The sequence below is a fragment of the Leiobunum rupestre genome, chromosome 7, assembly GCF_980474605.1.
Source record: "Leiobunum rupestre chromosome 7, qqLeiRupe1.1.hap1, whole genome shotgun sequence".
Lineage (NCBI taxonomy): Eukaryota > Metazoa > Arthropoda > Arachnida > Opiliones > Sclerosomatidae > Leiobunum > Leiobunum rupestre.
Genome location: NC_143390.1, coordinates 51,605,432 through 51,628,419, shown reverse-complemented (window position 1 = coordinate 51,628,419; position 22,988 = coordinate 51,605,432). Strand labels below are relative to the sequence as shown.

The window sequence follows — 22,988 nt, the reverse complement described above, 5'->3', positions numbered from 1 at the left end:
TCATCCTTGTCGAGTTGGCGTTCTAAGCATTGTAATCGTCGAATGGCTGCTGTTCTTGACTCTCCTAGTACGTCTGGATTGACCGTGATTGGTAGTCGTACAATGTATCGTCCTTTCTTATCTCTTGAATGGGTTTGATTGAAGATTTTTTCGCATTCGAGTTCTGTTGGTGTCGGGACGCCAGGTGTTGTCATTTCTTCAATCTCCTCAAATCGCTGAACTTGTTCTTGAATTGAGGTGTGATAAACTTGAACGACTGACTGATTGGTTGTCGTATGTTCGTTGTCGACCGGAAATGACCGATCCAAATACCGTGTTAGTCGCACCTGGCGTATTCGGTGGTCCCTTTATTATTCCTCCGGAAATATTTCTGTGTAGATGTCAGCACCGATAAAATGTCTATTTCACCGGGTGTATGAAAGTTCGGATCAGCCAATTGTATTCCCTTGATATTATGTGGCCACTTGCTAGGGTCACATGGTTGCTGCGGAAGATATCCGGTAACCTTCTTCAGAATTGGTGCTTCTACAGACAATTCAATGGAACTGTCCACGTTTAAGCGCATACGTACACTAACGCTGTTTTGGCAGGTATCTTTTCCCTTGTGCCCAATCCCTCCGATTGTCAGGGCTAAACGTGATCATTTTAGTTTTAATCGTTGGGCGGAGGCTTCACTCATGAAACTTGGCTACGACGCCGAATCCAAGAGAGCTCTTGCGTTTTTATATCCACCCGTTGCATCCTTGACTTGAAAGATAACAGTAGAAGTACGCTGGACTTTCCGCTTGAATTTTGTACAACGTGAGACATGGCTCCAGAGTCCTGCTGGACCTTGTGAACTGTTTTTTCCTTCGATTCATCTTGGTGAAGAAGGGTGTTGTGATGGGAGGTGCATTTTCGGCAATGCCCTCCATTGCATTCAGTGCTTTGATGATCTGCTCGTAGGAAGTTGAAACATAGAAAATGCTTTTTGACTATGCTCTTGCTCGTGTTTCGAGGAAATTCTTTAAATCTTCGAATATAGGTAACGTACTACCTTTTAGACAAAGCTCCCATTGGCGGCGAGACTCTGGATCTAACTTTCATTTGACTATGTGAACCAGTATTGCGTCCCAATGTTGGACTGGTTGTTTTAGAACTTGTAATGACCTAACGCATTCCACTGTTGTGTCGATGAGGCGACGTAGGAGTATTGGAGATTCATTGGTCATGATAGGCTGATTGAATAACCTTTTTACATGTGCATCAATAATTTCTCGTTCGTTGTTAAATCTATTTAACAGTATGCCCCATGAAACCATGTAATTTGGGTCGTTAAACGGAATGGACTGTATTAATGAGGCCGCTTCATTGCGCAATGCTTGTTTAAGGTAATGAAACTTTTTGAAAATCGGAAAGTTTGTGATTGCCATAAACAAATCGTAAAATGGTACCCACTCGGTGTATTTGCCGCTGAAAGTTGGTATTTCGAGTTTGGGTAGCTTGATGTCTACGGCTGCACTTCTACTCAACGCCCTTTGAACTTGTAAATCCGTAAAAAATATAATTAAATCTTTTAACCGGCCACGTAATAAGTCATATTCCGTGTTGTGGACATCAAAATCTTGTGGCGGGCATACAACTCCGATACTGTTGTGAACCGCATCAAGCTCCGTGCTGTACGCATTCCACCTTGGTATGCATAACACCAGAGCAGAATCCAATAAGGGCGTGGCCGTCGTGTGACCAGCTCTCGCACCTTCTAGTCTGGTTAATTGACTATTTGACCTTTAATTGTTCTGCGCTTGTTTAATAAGACATCCATAGTTCGGTGTTAAGATAGTTGAAGTCCTGTCGAAAAAATGTCACTGTCCGCACACCCAATAACGTCACGAATAGTATCCGGTTCCGAGGCTTAACGCGAACGAAAGCCGTTATGCATTGAACGAACAATTATCCCTTAAACTGCTTTAGGATCCGGCTCGACGGAACAAAAAATGTTCGTGTATTAACGTATGCAGACTGAGAAACTCCCGAGATGCAGAACTATTTATAACTTAAATACAATTATTAAAAATATTATTACAAGCGCGAGAATATTTGATGCATTCAGTTTAGTTGTTTACCAATTCTAACACTCTTTTCCTCTAGCAAAACTTTTGGTTTCGTTTTCCATATAGAGGCGATTAGTTTATGGGGCAAAGCGTGAAAAGAGATAAAAAGCGCGAAGAATTTAGCGGGTGTAAGACTTACAAAGGGTGGCTTATGTATTTGCCATATTAGTATGTCATAATTGAATATAATTAAATGAGCTTTAAATATTTAACGTTAAAATTGGCCGGAATTACTCTTATGAGTTAAATTCGTCTGAACATAAATATTTATACTTAAATCGAAGTATGTGATAGACGTTTTGAGAGATATCCTTTGATGATTCTACTTCAACATGAGATAAATTCTCAGGCGGAATTTCGTTGGGTACAAGTCACCGTTTTCCATTGAATATTTCGATATTCGCGTCTAACACAACAAACAAAATCGTTCTCAGATGGAAGCCAGTTATCACGGTTGACGGCACTAATCCATTTTGAGTGTTTCGGGTTTAGAGAAGGGAAACATATAATTTAAAACAATTATAGCCCTACAAATAATAATATAAAATATTTAAAACTTATCCTCCCGATGAAAAGATGCGTTTGTGCCTAATTATAATTTCGGCAAGACGTAGTCAAATTCGATGCTGCGAGGCTAGGCTAATAGTAATACTCAGCATTCCTAAGTCACCGAATTCTACCTATAATTTTTTAAATAAAAATTTCTATTTTCTAACAATCATTAAACGTAAATCGTGGACTAGACTAACGTCGTAAGTAATCAAAAACCATAATCGTGTTTTCTAAATATGACATCATTCGCTAATATTATGAAAATATTTAAATTGGAAAAAAAAACTCAATTGATTAGAGTTAATCTAGAAACAGTCTAGAAACAACTGTTTTTGTTACGGTAACCGGACGCTCTTAAACAACCGCCGTCAATTCGCCGTAAAAGGTTTCACGAAAGAATGTTAGATGATACTAAATCTCGTATAACTTTCATAGATGGCGCCAGTTTCACTATTCAAAAACAATTAGAACTAAACTAGCTTCATATAAAAACCAAATAATTAAATCAAAGCCTGAATAACGCAAAAAACTATGAAATTAACAAAATAATGATAAACAACCTTTACAAATATTTAAATATCACGAAACCTGACAGAAATTGATCAAATTAAAAACTGAATAATACCAAAAACGCGAAATGAACAATATAATAAAAAGTTAATATTAACGAATTAACATTAATAACACCCACGTTATCGAGAAAGATCGTCTTTGAAAATCGGGGAGAAAAACGACAAATCTTTGTTCTTCGTACAAATTGGTTACGTAATTTCGCGTCATATCTCGCTAACAGCCGAAAAGAGCATAGCCTCAATGAGCATAGCCGCAAAGTGCAATGCCGCAAAGTGCAATGCCGCAAAGTGCAGAGCCGCAAAGTGCCCCGGATGCTAAGACAAATGCAATCAAAACATCTGTGCTCGCAATGAGTAAATGAGCTAATTAAAATTATTACAGCGCAGTTGACTATATAGTCGTTCAGAAATTTGTGCTCAATTTACCATCAATGATAGCATATGTAACATAATTCCTCATAAGTATGCCTCTGTATAACATTTCCATTGAAAATTTCAATGAAACTTTGTTTCACACGGAACATACATTAAGCGGACCCAAAATGCAAAAACTCATATAATCCTTGCGCTATTGAAAAGGTTACTATGGAAATGAAATCGTGTGATCGCGAGGCACGAGCTAAACATGACAAGGGCAAAGCCAGAAACGCGCGAGGAATTATCACTAATTTCCGTTTCCCATCAGTAAAGTTGATGACGCGTATTTCGTCACGGAGTTGAAAGTGACGTAATTTACGTCATATCCCGTGAACAAGGTTTCATTAGCGAAAATGCTTTTATGGCATACTTATAAGTGATTATGTTACATATGATGAAAGTTTAGTTTTTCCTAATTTTTATAGCTGTTTGATTAATGTATTACTTTAACAAGATTTGAATTATGTCTGTAATTGTTATGATAGGATTGGAAATTTCTTGATTCCTTTAAACGTAAGATGTTTGTAACGAGGAAGAGCCAGAGATGGGGAAATGCCATAAAATTTAACGAGCTTGTAGAATATGAAGGTTTCGGGTTCGAAGTGAAAAGGGTCTAAAAAATAAACCATTAGTGCCCGAATAGAGAAGATATCCCTATCTACTTTATGCGTTTATGGCTTTCAGCTGGGTTCCCAATCTCGCCCGCTCTTTTCGCAGCTTTGTCGTTCATATTGTTACTAGAAAATAACACGGGCTTTCTCGGAAAATTAGTCACTCCTAGGAGTGGCCGCGGAAAGTAAAAAACTAAAAAAGGAGAAGTGTTGTCAGATGCGATTTGGACGAGTATGAAAGCGGTAGCGTTTTAGACAGTTTTCAGTTGTGAATAAAAAATATCGTTTGCTCTCCCAAAAAAGACTATTTATTTGACTTACAAATCGGTAACATATGCTACTCTACGCTATTAATCCTTTCGATTAAAAGAAAAACTAGACTGGTAACTCTTATATTTCTAGATAAATATCGTCTTGAAAATCGGGGAGAAAAACGACAAATCTATGTTTTTCGTACAAATTGGTTACGTAATTTCGCGTCATATCTCGCTAACGGCCAAGTAGATCTCTTCCATATTAATATATGCTACTCTACGCTATTAACCCTTTCGATTAAAAGAAAAACTAGACTGAATTTCGTGAGTTCTACTGTATTCAAAAAAATCTTTCGTGAAACCTTTTTCGGCGAATTGACGGCGGTCTAGAGAGACGGGGTTGATATGAAGGCTGGCAGTAAAGTAGGAAACGTGACGAATAATTAGTAAATGGATAAAAAGTACTAAAATTCAATTTTGTTAATAAACAAACATTTGATACGAACCATAGCCGTCTGTAATACAGGCCATATTATAGAGAAATTCGACAGGGCTTCATTACGGTTTTTTGAAATCCAACAGATGGCGATAATATGGGGAAAATAAGAAGCGGGAATTTTCAAAGGTAAAATTTTGTTTCACCCTAAGCCTTAAAATATCAATGTTTTTATGAAAATATCAATGTTTTTATGAAAATATAACAAAGTACTTTATCAGTTAAAGCATTTTTGATTGTGAAAATATCACAAAATATTTTATCAGTTAATATATTTTATTGTAAAATATTAAACAAGTGAATAGAGTGAGTAATATCACAACATATCACAGCGCATGTTTGTACAAAATTTTAACTAGGAAATGCTTACTACAAATACGCTGATTTTCGTGTAAGTTTATTGTCGTTAGGAATCTTCTCTAAAATTGTCCGTTCCCATTTCCGTCGAAATTTTTCAGTTTTAGGAAATTGTGAAAACTAACTTTAGTTAAAGCAGCGTCAGTTTGCTTTTTATTTGACAAGCAATTTTTTATTCAAACAATAATGAACCATGTTGTAACTAAATATAGGCAGACAATTCTTTCATGTCAATTTCATTACACGCGTAACATTATCATAGAAATTAAACAAATAAGCCTTAGCTTGATGTGTTAAAACGTTTGAAAAAACGCACACGCCACCGTTTAAATGCAGCAGTTGACTAGCAATAGGGAGTAGAAACGTACGCGAAATGGGTTGTCTCGTGCGATTCCCTAGTGGGAGAGGGGGGGGGGTGGACCTTCCCCGATAGTTAGAACCATAGATACAGGAAACGTATATAAAAGTCTAGATCAAATATTTCAAAGGGAGTGAATACGGAGGTGACAGCTAGCAGAAACGCGTAATTTCTGCAGGCTATCCTTATAAGGCGCTATCTATCGGTAACAAAGCTCGTGCTATCGTCGCGAGAGTCATTGTCTCCTGCTTAAAAATTATACTTAAAGTCACCAACAGATGGTGTCTAAAGACTACGGCCTGCGGAAAGGTCAAGCACTTAGTACTTAAATGCTAAGAGAGATCGCACTCTTGGTCACGTGCCTTCCTCGCTGTCTGCTAAGTGTCAATTTCGTATTTTATGTTGGGTCTTACACGCCCCAAAATTTATCTAGACCTTTATATACATTTCTTATACCTATGGTTAGAACTGGAGTTAGTAGAAGGAAAGTGAGGGCGAGGCTCCGATCCTAGGATCGAGGATCGAGGATCCAGGATTTTAGGGCTGAAATGGGGGTAAAATCGTCGAAAAGTCAATGTATTTATGATATTTCTCGCGACGATTTGTTTTCCCGTATATCAACATATTGTGTCCAGGCCAACTTGTTCATTTATCTAAAATCCTGGATCCTCGATCCTCGATCCTAGGATCGGAGCCTCGCCCTCACTTTCCTTCTACTGGAGTTCTTAAATTACGGTAATTTAGGAAATCAGTAAATTACGCGGTAATTTACCGCGTAATTTACCGTGTTGCGGTAAATTATCGCGTAATTAAAGTAGTACCGTTTGTTGCTCAAAATATTTCTGAATAACTAGGTCTACTTTCTTTATTTTACCCATATTTACCAAATAAAACTTTATTAACTTATTTAAATGATATGAAATTATAGAAAGAATACTATATTATTTCGCTAGACTACTTCGAAGTAACGCTAAACCAACCATAGACATAATAAAGGAGTTTGATTTGCCAAAAATATACGGGAGCGATAGCTAGCAGACAACCGGTATTTGTTCCGTATTCCTGTGGTACCACGTTTAAGCGACGCCTGTCGATTAGGCGAGAAAATAAAAAATCATCACGTGACACGTCACACATGTTCGTGTTTGTAATCTTTTAGGTACTCTGACGTGATTCGCGAATATTTTGGCTGTGAGAATTTAAAATAAGGTAAATTTTTATTATAATTTTTAAATAAGTCAATTAATTCTTTCAAAACCCAAATAAAAAGCAGCAGATGATCTTATAATTAAAAACAAAAAATTCTAATTGCGAAATGATATTTTGTCAAAGGCTTAAGTGAGTCCTGTACTACTATCCGGTTTGTTGTGGTTATGGCTTGTTATGGGAATATTCTGAGATTCTAAATTGTAAACAAAAGTAAATGGAATTTTGATGAAATGGATGATTCTACCTTGGATTAATAATGATTCTACTAAAGGTATGTAGCTATTGTCCTTGAAATAAAATCAGCTTTGACAATTTAAGTCTGATGGCTTGACCCTTCATTTCTAGATTTTTGTCCTTCGCTAATTTGTGGCGTCTGAGCTTGCAATATAAATTAATAACTTTCTTAATGATGATGTTCGATTCCAACTTCAGCATCAAACATGTTCGTGGTGATCTGGTAATATGTCCATGCTAACAATATTTCGTAATACAACAAGTTCTAGTTCTTAGACTACATTTCTTTTATAGAGAGAGGAATATCTCTTCATAACAACTAAACAAAATTGGCTAAAAACCAAGGAGATATTACTCAAATTATAATAACATAATTAAACCTACATGAAATGATCCTTGTTCAAAATTTAAAGGTGAGAAGTTAGCATCACCGGTTTTTTCTATTTCACTTTCAACTGGATGTAATTTCTTTTAATTAAATAAAAAAATTATTTTGTCTAATTTTACTTGTTTTAATTCTATGGAAACCAAACCAGAGTTGGAATGGCTTTTGGTGTGACCCACCTTTTGCCATTTACAATTTGTATATCCTGTTCTAAAAAGTGATCATTACAAATTAAATCATGATTTGAATGTGTCGCGATTTACAGCAATTGTCCTTTGAGAAAGTATTGTAGGTTTAGATAAGGGAAACCTATAGTTTAAATAAGAATGAATATTCATCGAAATAATATGATAGTTTAATCCTACTTATAAAGCGCCACTAAACTTAAGTGGCGCTTTAGACTAGGCGCCCACTGGCTCTCTGTTTCGTATCCGTCCTGGCTTCCACAAGGCATTGTCTCCGTTACGAAGCAAAGGCTTGTGGAAGCCAGGACAGAGACGTTACGAGGAGCAGTGAGCGCTTGGCCTAGGCCATGTAGTGCCTAACGCATAGGAATATTTATCCGGTTTAAAATCAGACGCAAAAACGTTAGGGGTGAATTTGATAAACGGGTAGTACTTTTATGTTAGCTAACATGTTTCATAATTCGTTTGTTATAGAAAAAGTGTTTTCTACTAAAAATCTTGTTTTTATTTGGTAAAAAAAGGTTAATTTTAGTGTTTTTACGCATTGCAATAACAAGTAAAACCATACCGGAAAAGGTTTCATTCCATAACTAGGATTAAATTATCATATTATTTCGATGAATATTCATTCTTATTTAAAATCTTTTTATAACGAAACCTACAATACTTTCTCAATGGACAATTGCTGTAAATCGCGACACATTCAAATCATGATTTAATTTGTAATGATCACTTTTTAGAACAGGATATACAAATTGTAAATGGCAAAAGGTGGGTCACACCAAGTTCTCACTACTTAGGGCCCCGCACTCTCTAATTCCGGGCCTGAGAGGGGAAGTTCGACTTCACTTCACGCAAATTCTCACCCACTGCCTTTCTGAATCTACCTATCGGTCGATTTAACGTCTTGAGTTAGCTTTGTTGATATTCGGTCTATGCCTGCTCTTCTTATAAATGTTCTGTTAAATTTCGTGTTGCTACTCACAGTACATAGGAATCGTTTTGTATATCTAAACTGTACCTATTATCTAGATACAAATATTTTAACCTTTAGATAAAATCATTTTTTACTGGGTACCATATTTTAAGTTAATAGGTGTTCGAGGAAATATCCGATACGCGAATATAACTCTCGAATACGTATCAGAAGATAAACAGTATAGCACGTTTAGATAATTATCGCTGAACTAGATAAAAGTATCTTTCCACTGACAATCAACAGATACTCTAGATATTTTAACCTTAGGTACAAATATCTTTCACCTAGATACCAAATCGCTGAACACTGGTTATTTCCTTGTGGTTATTTTCCGGGAGCAAGGTTAAATTCCACAACATTTCGTAGCACATCAAAGTTTGGGCAAGCGCATTATGTTTAAGACACACAAGCGACTTGAAAGGTGTGCTCGAGAGTCGAAACCGTATTTACTAAAGTATGGTCCCCATTTTCAAAAAAGCTTTAGTGCTTATAGCAACCTTGGCCAAAACCGATTAATATTTCAAAAAATGGTTATCAGATTCGATAAGACAGTGAAGTGGCCGGAAGCGCCCTGATTTGTTGGAAAAACTGTTTCAAGTGGCATCCTGGTTCCAAGGTTAATCTTGCCACGGGGCAACGTCAAAAACGGCTCAGGACCAGTGTTGAAACTGTTGATCCGTTGATATTTTCGGATTAACTGAAGAGCTGCTCAGAGTCGAAGCGAGTTACCATGGAAATAAAAATATCCGTCTTTCAACACTGGAGTGTGAAATCTTATGACATCTTTACAAAAACATGAAATCATCTAGTTATGTACAAAGTACAATTCGAAAGTTGAATTTTTACTATGCTATCTACATTTCTCATTGATGTCGTTGATTAGAACAACTTTAGTAACGTCGCCGTTTAAACTTTTAAGACATTTCCAATGAATAAAAATTTATTGTTTTACATTTTGACAATTACACTTATAACAAACACAAATATATTGCCAAATTGAAATACAAAAATAATTAAGATTAACGATTTAAAAATTAATTTTCTTGTGTACTTGAAATTATAGTAAGTAATTAGAAAACCGTTAAGGATTCTCCGACTATATTGATACAAAGTGACATTCTCTATCGAGAAACGCTTTGAGAAGTTCAAGTTCCTTCGTTGTAATATCCGGAACACCCGCATTTGTATCGCTTGCCCGACTAATAGGTGGTATTTGGTCGTCAACATTAATATCGTCACGCGATTCGCGTTTTATCTCAGGCGTTGTTAAATTGGAATTATAGCGCAAATGATCAACCTTGTAAAGAACAACTCTACACGGATTCAGTTGCAATCTTCTAAGAGTTTCAATCGTTCCGGTTGAACTAGGATTTTTTAATTCAACGTTAGAAACGTTTTCGGTCACGACACCAGCAGTTTTCAGACGTTTCTGGAGCAGCGTTTTCGGCGTCTTTCCCTTACTCAACTGAGACTTCTCAGTGGGCTCATCAGGATCGGCATCGCTATCACTAGACTGATTACGATTTCGTTTACTTTCAGATGAATCATGGGAATCTTCAAGGCTGTCGCTAGATTTGGAAGCCATTCTGTTAGATCCCTTATTTCGACCTCTTAACGATGTACGACCCCTGGATTTGCTTCTTGCGGAATTCGAATGACTCTTTCTTGTGGCCAAACATTGATGTTTCTCCATATGCTTATCTAGATTTCGCTGAAGAGCGAAAATCTTCTGGCAGGCGTTGCATTTAAACCCCGGTTTAATGTCCGGGTGTTTTGACAGAAGATGTCTTGTTAACGAGCTTTGGACTGCAAAGGAGACGTCGCATCTGGGACATTGCTGACGTTTCCTTTTCTTCTTATGGCTTTGCTCGTGACCTTTTAAACTGGCTTTGTGTTTCGTGGCGAAGTCACACGAACCGCATTTGTAACGCTTATCGGTCTCATGCGTTAGCAAGTGCTTCTTCAAATTTCCCTCGCCTCTACAATAGTACTCGCACTTTGGGCATTTAAACGGTTTTTCGCCGTCGTGCGTTCTTTTGTGGTAGACCAAGCTGAATTTGTAGATGGTTTTGAAATCGCATTGCTGGCACCGGAACGTCTCCTGTCCCGTGTGTTGCAGGCGATGTTTCGTGAATTTGTTATTTTGCAAAAACCCCTTTCCGCAGTCGGGGCATTGGAATGGCTTGACGGCTAAATGAGTTTTCTTGTGGTGGTACAGGGTGCTTTTAGTCACGAAGGCCACCCCGCACTCGGGGCATTCGAAGTCGCGGCTTCCCTTGTGAGTTCGCATGTGCTGGTGGTAGTGGCCGCTTTGACGAAATTTGGCTCCGCATTCTTTGCAGACGTATGGTTTCTCGCCGCTGTGTAGTCTCTTGTGATCCATGAAATGGTACGGATCCGTGGTGCTGTACTCGCAATCTGGACATTTGTGAGGTTTCACTTTGGAGTGGACTCTACGGACGTGGTCTCGAAGCCGCTGTTTGGAGAAGTATCGAGTACTGCATTTTTTACAACCGTACGGCATCACGCCCGTGTGCGTAACCATGTGTTTCTGCAGGCTGTACTTGTAGAGACAGGTGAATTCGCAGGTTTGGCATTTATATGGCATTTTCGCGCCGTGCTTTTTTATAGCGTGGACTTTCAACGTGGCCAGGGAACGACAACCGAAATCGCATTTATCGCAATTATGTAAAATTTCGTTTTTGTGACACGCCAAATGAAGTTTTAAACTGACCCGGTGCATAGTAGCGAAAGTGCAGTAAGTGCAATTGAGTTTCTTTTTTTGATTCATTTTTAATTCTGTTGAAAATCTGCCGAGGTGTCCTTTCTCCTTACACTTGTGACTGTGCGCGGGAAAAATAAAATAGAAGTTTAAATCAAGAAAATAGTAATTAACTGAAAAAGTTTAAAATAACTTAAATTCATTTTGCTGTGAGCTGTGAATTGTAGGGTTCTAATTCTACATAGAACTTTGCCTTCCACAGTTTATGGCACGCCATCCCGGTCAAAATTAAAAAAAAACGGAGTTTTTCGTTGAAAAAAAAATTGGATATTTTTCCAAAAAAAAAATAATTTTGAAAGAACAAAAATAATAATTTTTAAAGAAAAAAAATAATAATTTTGAAAGAAAAAAAATAATTTTGAAAGAAAAAAAATATTTTTTTTTGCATATACCACACATAGATGGCTCTACTTTACGCTTGCAGGGACTACTAATACTGTCATGGGATTATTTTGATTGTGAATTCAATGCATATTTTTGTACACCGCTCCCTTTCGACGAAAACTAAAGAAGCTCGATATTAATATACAGGGTGTTAACTAAAAATCGATACAGAGGCAGTTACTCAAAATGTGTTTTATTTAAGAATTTGAAATTTGCAGGTTACATAGAGGGTGCAGGGTGACAAATGACAATGAAAATTTCGATGACCTTGAACCAGGTCTTCAAGGTCATTCAAATTTTACGTCGAGAACCGTCAGGATTAGAAGAATGGTTCCAATTAGAAAGGTGTTCTACGTTTAATTTTAAGTCTAACCAGCTTTGACCCGATCTAATTTGACCAATGGGAAGCCGAGAAATGTTAGACCAAAAACCATAAGGTCGTGTGTGATATTCCAATCATGACACGACATTTAAGGGCTTATAAATCGAAGACTACCAGATCTAACGGATCAAAATAGTCGTGACACCCTAAACTGAGGGGGAGAGTTCATAATTTGTAACTTTGAATTCACAATCAAAATAATCCCATGACAGTATTAGTAGTCCCTGCAAGTAGAGCCATCTATGTGTGGTATATGCAAAAAAAAATAATTTTTTCTTTCAAAATTAATTTTTTTCCTTTCAATATTTTCAAATTATTTTTTTTCTTTCAAAATTATTTTTTTTTCTTTCAAAATTATTATTTTTTCTTTCCAAATTATTTTTATTTTCTTTCAAAATTATTATTTTTTCTTTCAAAATTATTATTTTTTCTTTCAAAATTATTATTTTTTCTTTCAAAATTATTATTTTTTCTTTCAAAATTATTATTTTTTCTTTCAAAATTATTTTTTTCTTTCAAAATTATTTTTTTTCTTTCAAAATTATTTTTTTTTCTTTCAAAATTATTTTTTTCTTTCAAAATTATTTTTTTTTCTTTCAAATTATTTTTTTTTCAACAAAATTTATATTTTAAAATATTTTTTTTTTGAAAAATATCAATTTTTTTTTCAACGAAAAACTCCGTTTTTTTTCTTTTTAATTTTGACCGGGATGGCGTGCCATACACAGTTCGCCACATTTTAAACTAATCACAAGTCACGCTCACACGTGAAACCATTTTTCATGACGAGATTCTGTCAATTTTATTGGAATTCAAACCGAATTAAGCTGAGCTCCAAGCAGTGATGGGCACTCTTCTCTCACCGTGAGATCAGTGAGAGCAATTGAGATGAGGTGAGATGCTCTAAGCTTCCAATGGAGAGGAGCGTGAGATGAGTTTAGAAGCTATGAATTTAAGTGAGAGGAGAGTGAGTTTAAATAAGATTTTTCAAATAATGTATTTGGAGTGTGAGCGAGATTAATTTAATTAGTGAAATGCGATGAGAGGAGATCAGCTAAAAAGTTAGTTTGCGGTAGTGAGAGGAGGTGAGTTTGAGTTTAGACGTAAGAAAACCAAAACAAAGGAAATATAAAAACATGACCTTCTTGGAAATAATTATGTAACTTTGGCTAAAACAGTAAATCTAATGTAGCGACCGGCCAGTGATGGTCGTTGTTCTACCCCTGTGAGAACAGCGTGAGAATCTGAGAGGTGAGATACGCGACAGGAGAGGAGTTTCACAAAGTACGCGTTTCAGAGAGAGGAGATTGAAAGGATATATCTTATGACTTCCATAAACGAAAAAGAACGTGACATGAGATCAGATTTTTCAACAAAACTAGCGGGAGTGTGCGCGAGGTTAGATTAATTAGCGAAAATCGATGAGAGGAGAGGAGATCAAAAGTTAGTTTACGGTGGTTAGAGGAGATGAGTTTGAGTTTAACATTTTAGAAACGGGAATGAGGTGGAGTGAGAGTTATCACAAAATTTTCAAGAATGCCCATCACTGGCTCCAAGGACTAGTGAGATCTTGATTGGGGTTGCGGAGTGGTTATCACTTCCGCCTCGCAGCAAAAGGAGCCGGGTTCGTTTTCAGCTTGCGGCACTGGGTGAAAACTCATAACAACTCCGTCTACGTAGAGTTAGCAAGTTCCCTGGTTAAAGGGTTTTTCCATTTCCATAAAAACTTGTAGAGGTTAACGGTAATAGTAAGTGTAGGGAGCTCTTGGCTCGCGTGGCATGAAGGGCTTGCCACCACCCTCCTACGCAATTTAACCCGGCCACATGAATTTAAGGCAATAAACGTCGCTGGATGACTTAGGCCATGGCTAATAGAAATTTAATAATTTTATTATATTTTGTGATATACGCTCAAGGGTTTTACATCACATTATTAAATGCATTACTACTCGAGCTAGTGGAAACAAAGCTTAAGTCGTGACCGCTACCACAGTCACCCCATTAAAATTAATTTTTGATTTGGTATCCTTAAGACTGGTTTTCATTTCCATAAGGACAAAAACGGGGAACCTAGATATATTTATTTCTACTTCGGGAGAATGACTATGTTAAAACAATTTATTATGTATTATCCTCCGCATGCTTTAACATGAAGCTCATTCCCCCTACGAAAAATCAAATCAGTTAGGTATCTCATTGTCTCCCTAAAACGTTTTCAAACGTACGCCGATAACGTCCTCCCTCCTCGTGTGACACTGGTTAGCCGCGGATTTGGCGGACGGCCAACTTCAAATTAAGATTTCAATGACAATTCTGAATAACCCTTCATCTTTAAACTTCAATTAGAAATACAACACCATGCTAAAATTTTCGTAAAAGGACATCGCACTTCTATGGGATTTGGCTTTCGACAGATGTTTTTCAAATTGAAACATGTTGTTACACTTGATCAAAGGAGCGATATTGTCCATTACCATTTTTATCTAGCTCCTATAGTTTGTCCAGTATCACTGGTCAAAAGTGGACAAAACTTAGTATAGTCTATTTGTTAAAAAGATTCACGGCCCATCGGTTAGCGTTCTACGTTCGCGCGTCGCTAGTCCGGGCTCACTATCAATAGAGTTTTCTTGCCAAGATTTTTACACCTCTACTTCATTATTTCTTTTCTCGCAAATAATAATTCGATGAATTTTCGTACGTGGAATTATTTTTTATTAAACATTTTATGAGCATTAATAAAATAAAACATACCATAAAAGAAACACTTAAGAGATCAGAATATATATAATTAACCGTTTCGTTAAATCCCACATTCAACACTCGCCTATAGAGTGCTAGCAGCTTGAAACCCTACGACGTCACCAATGTTAAACGTCTATTGAGAAAACACGCGAGTTTTCATGACAACCACTACGGAAGCTACGGCTGTGACGTCACTAACTTTTAAAAACCCATCAAAAGAAACAGTCACACCATAATCAATCAAACACTTATTTATCGATTATAGTCACACAGTCGGTTAAAGTCACGGTCACACGACAGTTAAAACTCAATATTTAACTATTTATTTACTTTGTTTGTTCATCGTGCGATCAGAACGAAACCAAATCCGACGCTCAGTCTGTTTTGGGAAGCATCCCGAATCTTGGCAAGAAAACTATTTTGATAGTGAGTCCGGACTAGCGACGCGCGAACGTAGAACGCTAACCGATGGGCCGTGAACTCTTTTAACAAATAGACTATACTAAGAAGAAGTGCGATGTCCTTTAAAGGGTTTTATTTTCTTTGACCGTTTGACGTATCAGTTAAGGAAAAATTAAAACATTTACCCATTTCCCATACTACTGTTATGATGTTACTAATGCTTTAACCTAACTGCTTCAGAACGATAACGGAAAATATTTCCACAGTATGAAAAATCCCTGCCTTTGTGGCAGGTAAAAGAGATTTATCCTATGGATTTATCATTTATATTCTTCGTCATGTCATGTATTCGGCCGCATTACGAATTAAAGATACTGACAAATTAAGGGGAGGTTATATCCTAAGGTTGCTGGAGACGATAACTTGGTTAAGCTCTAGGATTACTCTGCGAATCAAAATAGCGTAAAATCGTCGATCGTTAAATAACACTCAGTATTTTTTTAAATTTAGTAATATCTTGCCGTTAAAACTATTTCGTCATCTGTCCTACCTCATCCAACACGTAGAAGAATCTCGAAATAAGTAGTATTTTGCGAGTTAAAAATTGCTTGCAAGTAAATATTTTTCATTTATCATATCTTTCTAAATAATAAACTGTGGTTAAAACTTTTGGCATTACTGTAATACCTGACAAATAACAATCCATAAAAAGAAAGAAAAAACAAAAAAACTAAAGTACCTATTGTCAAAAAATCCCAAGAATTCTGAAACGTTACTTCTTCGACCGTTGACGCCCGCTGCCGCTGGAAATTTTAAGAAAGAAATGTCAAAACCGTTAGAATTCTGAAAGGTTACAAAAATAAATTGTACGGTGAAGTCGAGTACGTGACAAGTGAAATAAAGCCTTCAGAGCCATGGAAGCTGCCCCACCAACGTTTTACTAGTTTACGTTTGGTACTTAGGTAAAGTTGTCAGTAACCCCCCAGCCCTCGACTTACGTTTTTATTTCTACTAACTGGGCACATGTTTTGCCTATCTATCTTTTTACCTCTCAAAACCATCAAGATGGCGCCAATATCACTCTCACGATCATTTTTTTTAAAACCCCGCAACGTTTAAATATCATTTTCAAATCAAAGTTGAATAACTTAAATCGATCATTTTTTTCCTCTCAATTTTTTTAATATAGCGCCACTATCACTATTCCGATCAAATTTTCGATCAATACCTCAATACCTCAATACCCTATCAATCTTTTTTTTAAAAACCCACAAAGTTTAAAAATCAAATTAAAATCAAATCTTAGTACTTCCTACCTGATGGATTTTTTTACATTTCAAAAATCTTTAGAAAGCACCACTATCAAATCCCTATCAATTTTTATCTAAAGCCCTTAATGTTACATATCAAGTAGTAAGTTAAAACTTATGAAAATAATTTTTACCTTATAAACAAAAATTCTAAATTTGAAACGAGTGAAAAGACTTCATAATGGTAGGCTTTCCAATCGCAGTGCGAGCCACGCATCCTAATCCCGCGAATATATGGTTTGGTTTTAGTTTTATTTACCGCGCCCTAAAGAAATTTCTAGAATTGGTTTACACTTTACCCAAAAGATGCAGAGTTCCGACGCTCTCGGCTGGCAATGGTGTATTTTTCTCCACCACGGCCCACTGCGCATGCGCTCGCGTTCTCTCGCCCACGGCCGTCTCGAGATCTGCTTCGCGCTCATAGCGGCCCAGGCAAAGATTTCCTCCCTCTCCTATGTATTTCCGCGAATACCTTCTTTTAACACTAGGAGCGCTGTCTGAGCCCCCCCCCTTAAATATAAAAAATTAGCGGGATATTTAATAGTTTTCTATGGCGGTAAATTCAACTAGTTAATCCTTTTTGCATTGTTTTTCAAAAACTTCTGGAAAGTTTGGGATATACATCTTACGATTTGATCTTTATCTAATAAGTTTTCATTTAAAACATTTATTTAATTAAAGTAATATGCTTATATTGAGTTTTATTAGTTAATTGCTAAGCCTAACCAAAGTTTCTTTTGTTTTTCACAATTTTCAAACCAGTATTCGCATTTTTTATCAGAATTTTAAATAAATAACCACAATATTATTCATATTATTTAATAAATACCTTTATTATTCTTTAAATTAAGTTCACATTTCTCAAACTTAAGTTTTAAAATATTGCCTATTTTTAATTTGCAAAAATGCCCACCACAAAAATTTGTTGTGTTCCATTTTGTGAATTTAAGAAGAATATCAATGTATAATTTCATCAGTTTCCAGTTGATGAAAGTTTATGCAAATTATGGACTAAGAACATATCTAGAAAAGATTTTGGGGTCAATGAAGCTTACGCATCACGCAAGATTTGTTTGTTGTGGGACATTTTAAGGAAAGTGATTACTATCAAGGTCTAAAGATCCGCAAATTAAAGAAAATATTCACAAAGGAAACATATGAATCTATAATATCTATTAGAATAACTTCATTGTCTACAATATCTTGCGTGTCATACCTCCTTAAATCTGGTTTCCAGTTTGTCTTGACAAGAAATTTAACGAGCGATGCTATTGAAATGTTTTTCAGCATTCTCAGGAAAATGACTGGAGGGAATGACATGCTTGATGCAAGAAACTATATTCAGTTTGGAATCCTACCTTAAGAGAGGCACTATATCATTAACAAAACCTAAAACATCTAACGTTCCCCAAGACAGCTTCACAGATCTATCAGCCATGATTGATACTAGACTCGATGGATTTTCAACTATTTTTAACGGCAATTAAGTTACGTTACCATCTGAAGTTATGAGTACCCAGATACACAGAGATGCACCTTACGGCTAGCAAGTATCGCATACTTGGCTGGTTATGTAGTACAAATCCTAGAGGAAAAACATTTTTGCGAATTGTGCCTTGAAAATGTATCACAGCCTAATTCTGACTCACCATTAGTTGGATTGATAAAATTGTCCGACAGAGGAAACCTTCGGTATCCGCAGCAAAGCTTTATCATGTTAATGGCTATAGTAACAACATTCATAGAGAGAGCTGTACCCTAGCTCCGGGATTCACCTGCCATTTTAAAAAAACATTGAAATCCACTTGTGGCCAAAAATTGCTCTATGCCCTTACATCCAATGTGATTTGAATAATAATCACCGAATGAAATTGCTGATTTAATTTGTTGAAAGGTCGTACTTCCAATTATCACAAATATTACCAAAACTCTGTCCGCAAAATTTGAGAAAGTGAAAGAACTTGTGCATAAGCCTCTTTTTTGAAAAGTACTCAAGTTGTAAATTAATTCCAAAGTTCCGCGCAGTTCCTCCCATTCGATAACATGGCTGCGAATTTTCTCAAGGGGGGGCTAGACTAGCGCCAGAAGACGATGTGAGAAGTTTTTGAACTAATTTCCCATACGCGATTTTCGTACGATCGCCTGGGCCATGGCCTGGGCCGCTATGAGCGCGAAGCAGATCTCGAGACGGCCGTGTCTCACCCCATAGCGGCCCTACGTAGGCTGTAGCGCTATAATCTGACCCCTCTTTAACGTTGAATCTTACGGAGATATGTTGGTTTTTGATTCATTATGAAAAAGATTGAGAATTAATCGGAATTTTCAAGGAAATGAAAGGTAAATCAACTCTTTTTATACGTTTTAATTACTTTTTCAAAATTTTTACTTTTGTTTTTCCCGCCGAAAATAAAATTTTAAAATCCAAGATGTCAGATGCTCTCGCTACTGAGTCAGCTGTTACAGTTGATAACACGTCGATGAAAAGGGACTGCTTGGATAATCACAATTTACGCTTGTAGCTAAGCCAATAGCAAATATTTTAATAACTGGGAAATGGAAAGTAAGTTATTATTTAAATATTTACAATCCATAATATAGAGAAGTTTAAACAAAGTTATTATTTATCTTTTTCGAGGAAAGACTGCCGCAAATGTTGTATTGGACGTTTCACATTTTGGGAAACTTTCTCGTTTGAGGCTTAAAACTAAGATCTTTAAGTTTCTCGTAAGAAGCTGAAATTTAACCGTGTTATATTATCAACTAAAGGTGGAATTATTTTGCCACACATAAATTTTGCAGAAGTTGGAAGCATGAGTGTCATTGAAATCACACTGTAAAAGAGGACATTTAGAAAGCTTTGGCAATAGGTAATATTCAATTTTGTTACAAGTTCCAGGTGTTTCTCGTAAATATGGAATCGCTCCCTCTATGAAGGTCAAAACAATTGAGATAATCATGACACACTTCTGCTTTGGATATTTTAAACCCCCTCTGTCTGAAAGTTAAATTAAATCAAGGAGCGGAGAATAGGAAGTCCCATTTTAAAATTTGATTCGTTTAATCAATAAATCTAATATTGTTGGAATTTGGTTACTTGATTTTTAAGAGGCAAGAAAATGACTAAACATTATTTAAATTTTTGACGGGCTGCTATGAGATTTTTAGGGTGGGCTAATTTTTAATTTCAGGTCAGTATATCCCACCCCCAAGAGTCTAGAGACACTAGTGCATTTATAACCAAATTGTTTACAGGTTCTTTGAAAATGTCAAGCCCACAATTGTCTTTTAAAGATGAATTCTGTACCTTTATCTGTGTCAATAAAGTGTAAACTACATACTACACTTGATGCGGAAGTCATTTATTTTGTAATTATCACGTGATGTGATATGATTTTCGGCCATCTTTCTCGCAGAGTTTCATCATTTTTTTAGATTTGCAATAAGGAACGCAACACAAAAGCATTTTAATCTAGTTAAGTAAGGGTAACTAAATTGTGTAATAAAAATTATTTAATTTCTAATTACCTGTAAACTGTATTATTACGCTTCAATAGTTTGAATAATCTAGTGAATCCATTGACTTATTGAAAAATTAAATTCAAAACCATATAAATATATGTTGGAACTTATTATTAAAAGGGTTTCAAACAATGTAAATCTTAGAACATGTTTATAATCAAAATTAACAAATTCCACCTAAATAAACATTTTATTTTCTTTAGAAGATAATGAAAATTATATAGTTATATCAGAAATTAATGTATTTCTGGTTATATGTATGGAAAAAGAAATGGCTACAAGACAAGGTAAAAGTTGTAAATAAAACTATCTAGGGTTAACTTTCTTGCTAAACAATTTGAAAAAAAAAAACAGAATTGAAACCTAATTTTTAAGTTATAAATGGAAACGTAACTTTCAATAGGTCTTTCAATAAATGTTACGTCCCCATTCCATTCCGCCCGCCGCGTAAAACCGGAAATATGTGATTTAATTTCTGTTACACGGCTACCAGATTTTATCGGGTAGTTGTACAGCCAACCCTCTTTGAAACAGCCAACTTCAATCTAAGATTTCGCTTTAAACTGTAAGCCTCGGCACACGCGTTAGCGGCGTTACCGTTCTCTTTGGTCCTTCGTTAAGATATTTAACGTTGGGTAAGTTAAAATTTTAATTAAATGAAATAAATCTAATGTAAATAACTTGATAATTTCTAGTTTTCAGTTAAATAGAGAAGATATGGAGCCACTAGACGGTAATAAAAATCCAAAACCAGCAAAAGTAGCTCAAATCTCCGAATATATTGACGGAAAATTCAAAACGTGAAAAACTGATCCCATTAGAACTCAACGTACTACTTTCACAATCCGGAATGCAAAAAGTGTTTCCTTAACCCACGTACCTTTTTTAGGCATTTTAGAATAATGAAATCCCGACTTATTATCTATATCTATGATCCCGAATTCCAACTTAGGCCTAACGTTTACAGCGTTAAAAATATTTCTTTATTTCAGGCACCAAGCGACCACAAGTCACAAAAAGGAATCTGTTAGTCCAGGCGCGGAATGTTACTACTCCTTGGCGAGTGCTGAACAGGTTTCATTGAAAGGCCTATTACAATTTAAAAATGAAAACAATTCGCTTTAAGAATATTTAGGTACTTTTTAGCAGCACCTACTCATCAGTTGTTGAGTTTCCCACCATAAAATATGATGTTAAATCGGTTGTAAAAAAACGCGTTTTAGGGTTGGGACGAAGCGCTCCCTGCGGACGACAATGACACTAATCGCTAAACTTTAGTTTCGCGCCATTACATGGATTTGAAATTCTTTGAGCGGGCCGCTATGGGGCGAGAGAACGCGAGCGCATGCGCAGTGGGCCGTGCCTCTACGAACCTTGCTCGGCTGGCCCCCAAGCTCACGTGATGACATCAAATTGTCGAAACCACCAATCAGCAATCACTGTAGCTGGCGCCTTTTTAAGTACACGGCCAACTTTAATCTATAGCGCAAGATCAAATTTGGCCGTGCTTAGGATAACGCGTACGTATCTACGAGTTACAATAAAACTTTGAACCTTTTAACGTGATTCAAAGTGATTTTTTGTAAAAAAAAAAGACTGAGACAGACAGAACACCAACAAGACCACAAGCTTACCCCTTTTTTTGTCAGCCCCCATTATTCCATACTTCTACCAAAGAGTATAAAAACTACGTAACCTAGAGATATAATGACGGTCGAAAGCAGTAAAGGAAGTTGTAGCAACCGGGGGGGAAGTCACTCAGTGAATTTGCACTTCAAATTTCGGTACCGCAGCGCCACTACGGCAGTTTTAAGTGGCAATCATTTTGATTTAGTTCAACATTCTTGAAAATTCCTTAAGGAATTGGTTACCTTTAGGACTTGGCAACGTTAGAGAACAAACGCCTTATTCTTCACTTTTTGAAAATAAACACCGAAACAACGAATCCACAAATTCTAACTAAAAAAATCACGAAACAGTAACCAATTACTGTCACTTTTTTGAATTGACAGTTATTAGACAATTAAATATCCAAAATGCCAAATTTAGCACCTCCACAACACCGTAACTGCCATTTTTCTCCGGTTTTATTATTTATTGTACTAAATACTGCCGTAGTGGCGCTGCGGTACCGAAATTTGAAGTGCAAATTCACTGAGTGCCTTCCCCCCCGGTTGCTACAACTTCCTTTACTGCTTTCGACCGTCATTACATCTCTAGGTTACGTAGTTTTTATACTCTTTGCTTCTACTGGCATCACGTTGGCGCGTTTGCTAGAGAAGGTTAAAATAAAATTTGTATCTCTTCTTGAACGGCAGTGAGGGGGGGGGGGTGGAAATGAACAACGTGTCAGAAACAAGATGTGCACATTTATCCTATCTATCATTTACCTCTCAAAATCATTTAGATGGCGGCACAATCACTATCAGGATCAATTTTTTTAAACCCCGCAAAGTTTCAATATAATTTTAAAATCAAAGATGAATAACTTTAATCAATCAATTTTTTCCTCACAAATTTTTTAATATTACGCGACTATCACTATTCCGATCAATTTTTCTATCAATAAAAATCCGTGGAATCAATACCAATCAATTTGTATAGAATTTTTTGGTTAAAAATCGTATCAAAATTGATAGAATTATAAAGTATATATCTGAAATCGATCAAAAAACGTATCAGATTCAAAAAAGATATGATAGTGCCCATTTATGGCAGCCACGCCTAAAGCTACGTAGTGATATTATCCAATTGTTACTCACCCT

At 36.3% G+C, this 22,988-nt stretch overlaps 1 protein-coding gene across 1 annotated transcript; it reads right to left on the bottom strand.

Annotated features, from left to right (window-relative positions):
- Positions 1-9,662: 9,662 nt before the first annotated feature.
- LOC149936946 (uncharacterized) lies at positions 9,663-16,345 on the bottom strand. Its single transcript, XM_090181590.1, has 2 exons — positions 16,134-16,345; positions 9,663-11,545 (listed from the first exon to the last, which is right to left on the bottom strand). Exon 2 carries the CDS (start codon positions 11,491-11,493, stop codon positions 9,799-9,801), a length of 1,695 nt encoding a protein of 564 aa, XP_090037716.1. The 5' UTR covers positions 11,494-11,545; positions 16,134-16,345; the 3' UTR covers positions 9,663-9,798.
- Between the last annotated feature and the right edge of the window lie 6,643 nt (positions 16,346-22,988).

What these genes read in the sequence shown, in the direction of transcription:
- LOC149936946 (XM_090181590.1), bottom strand. Translation starts at nt 11,493, where the DNA reads ATGAATCAAAAAAAGAAACTCAATTGCACTTACTGCACTTTCGCTACT.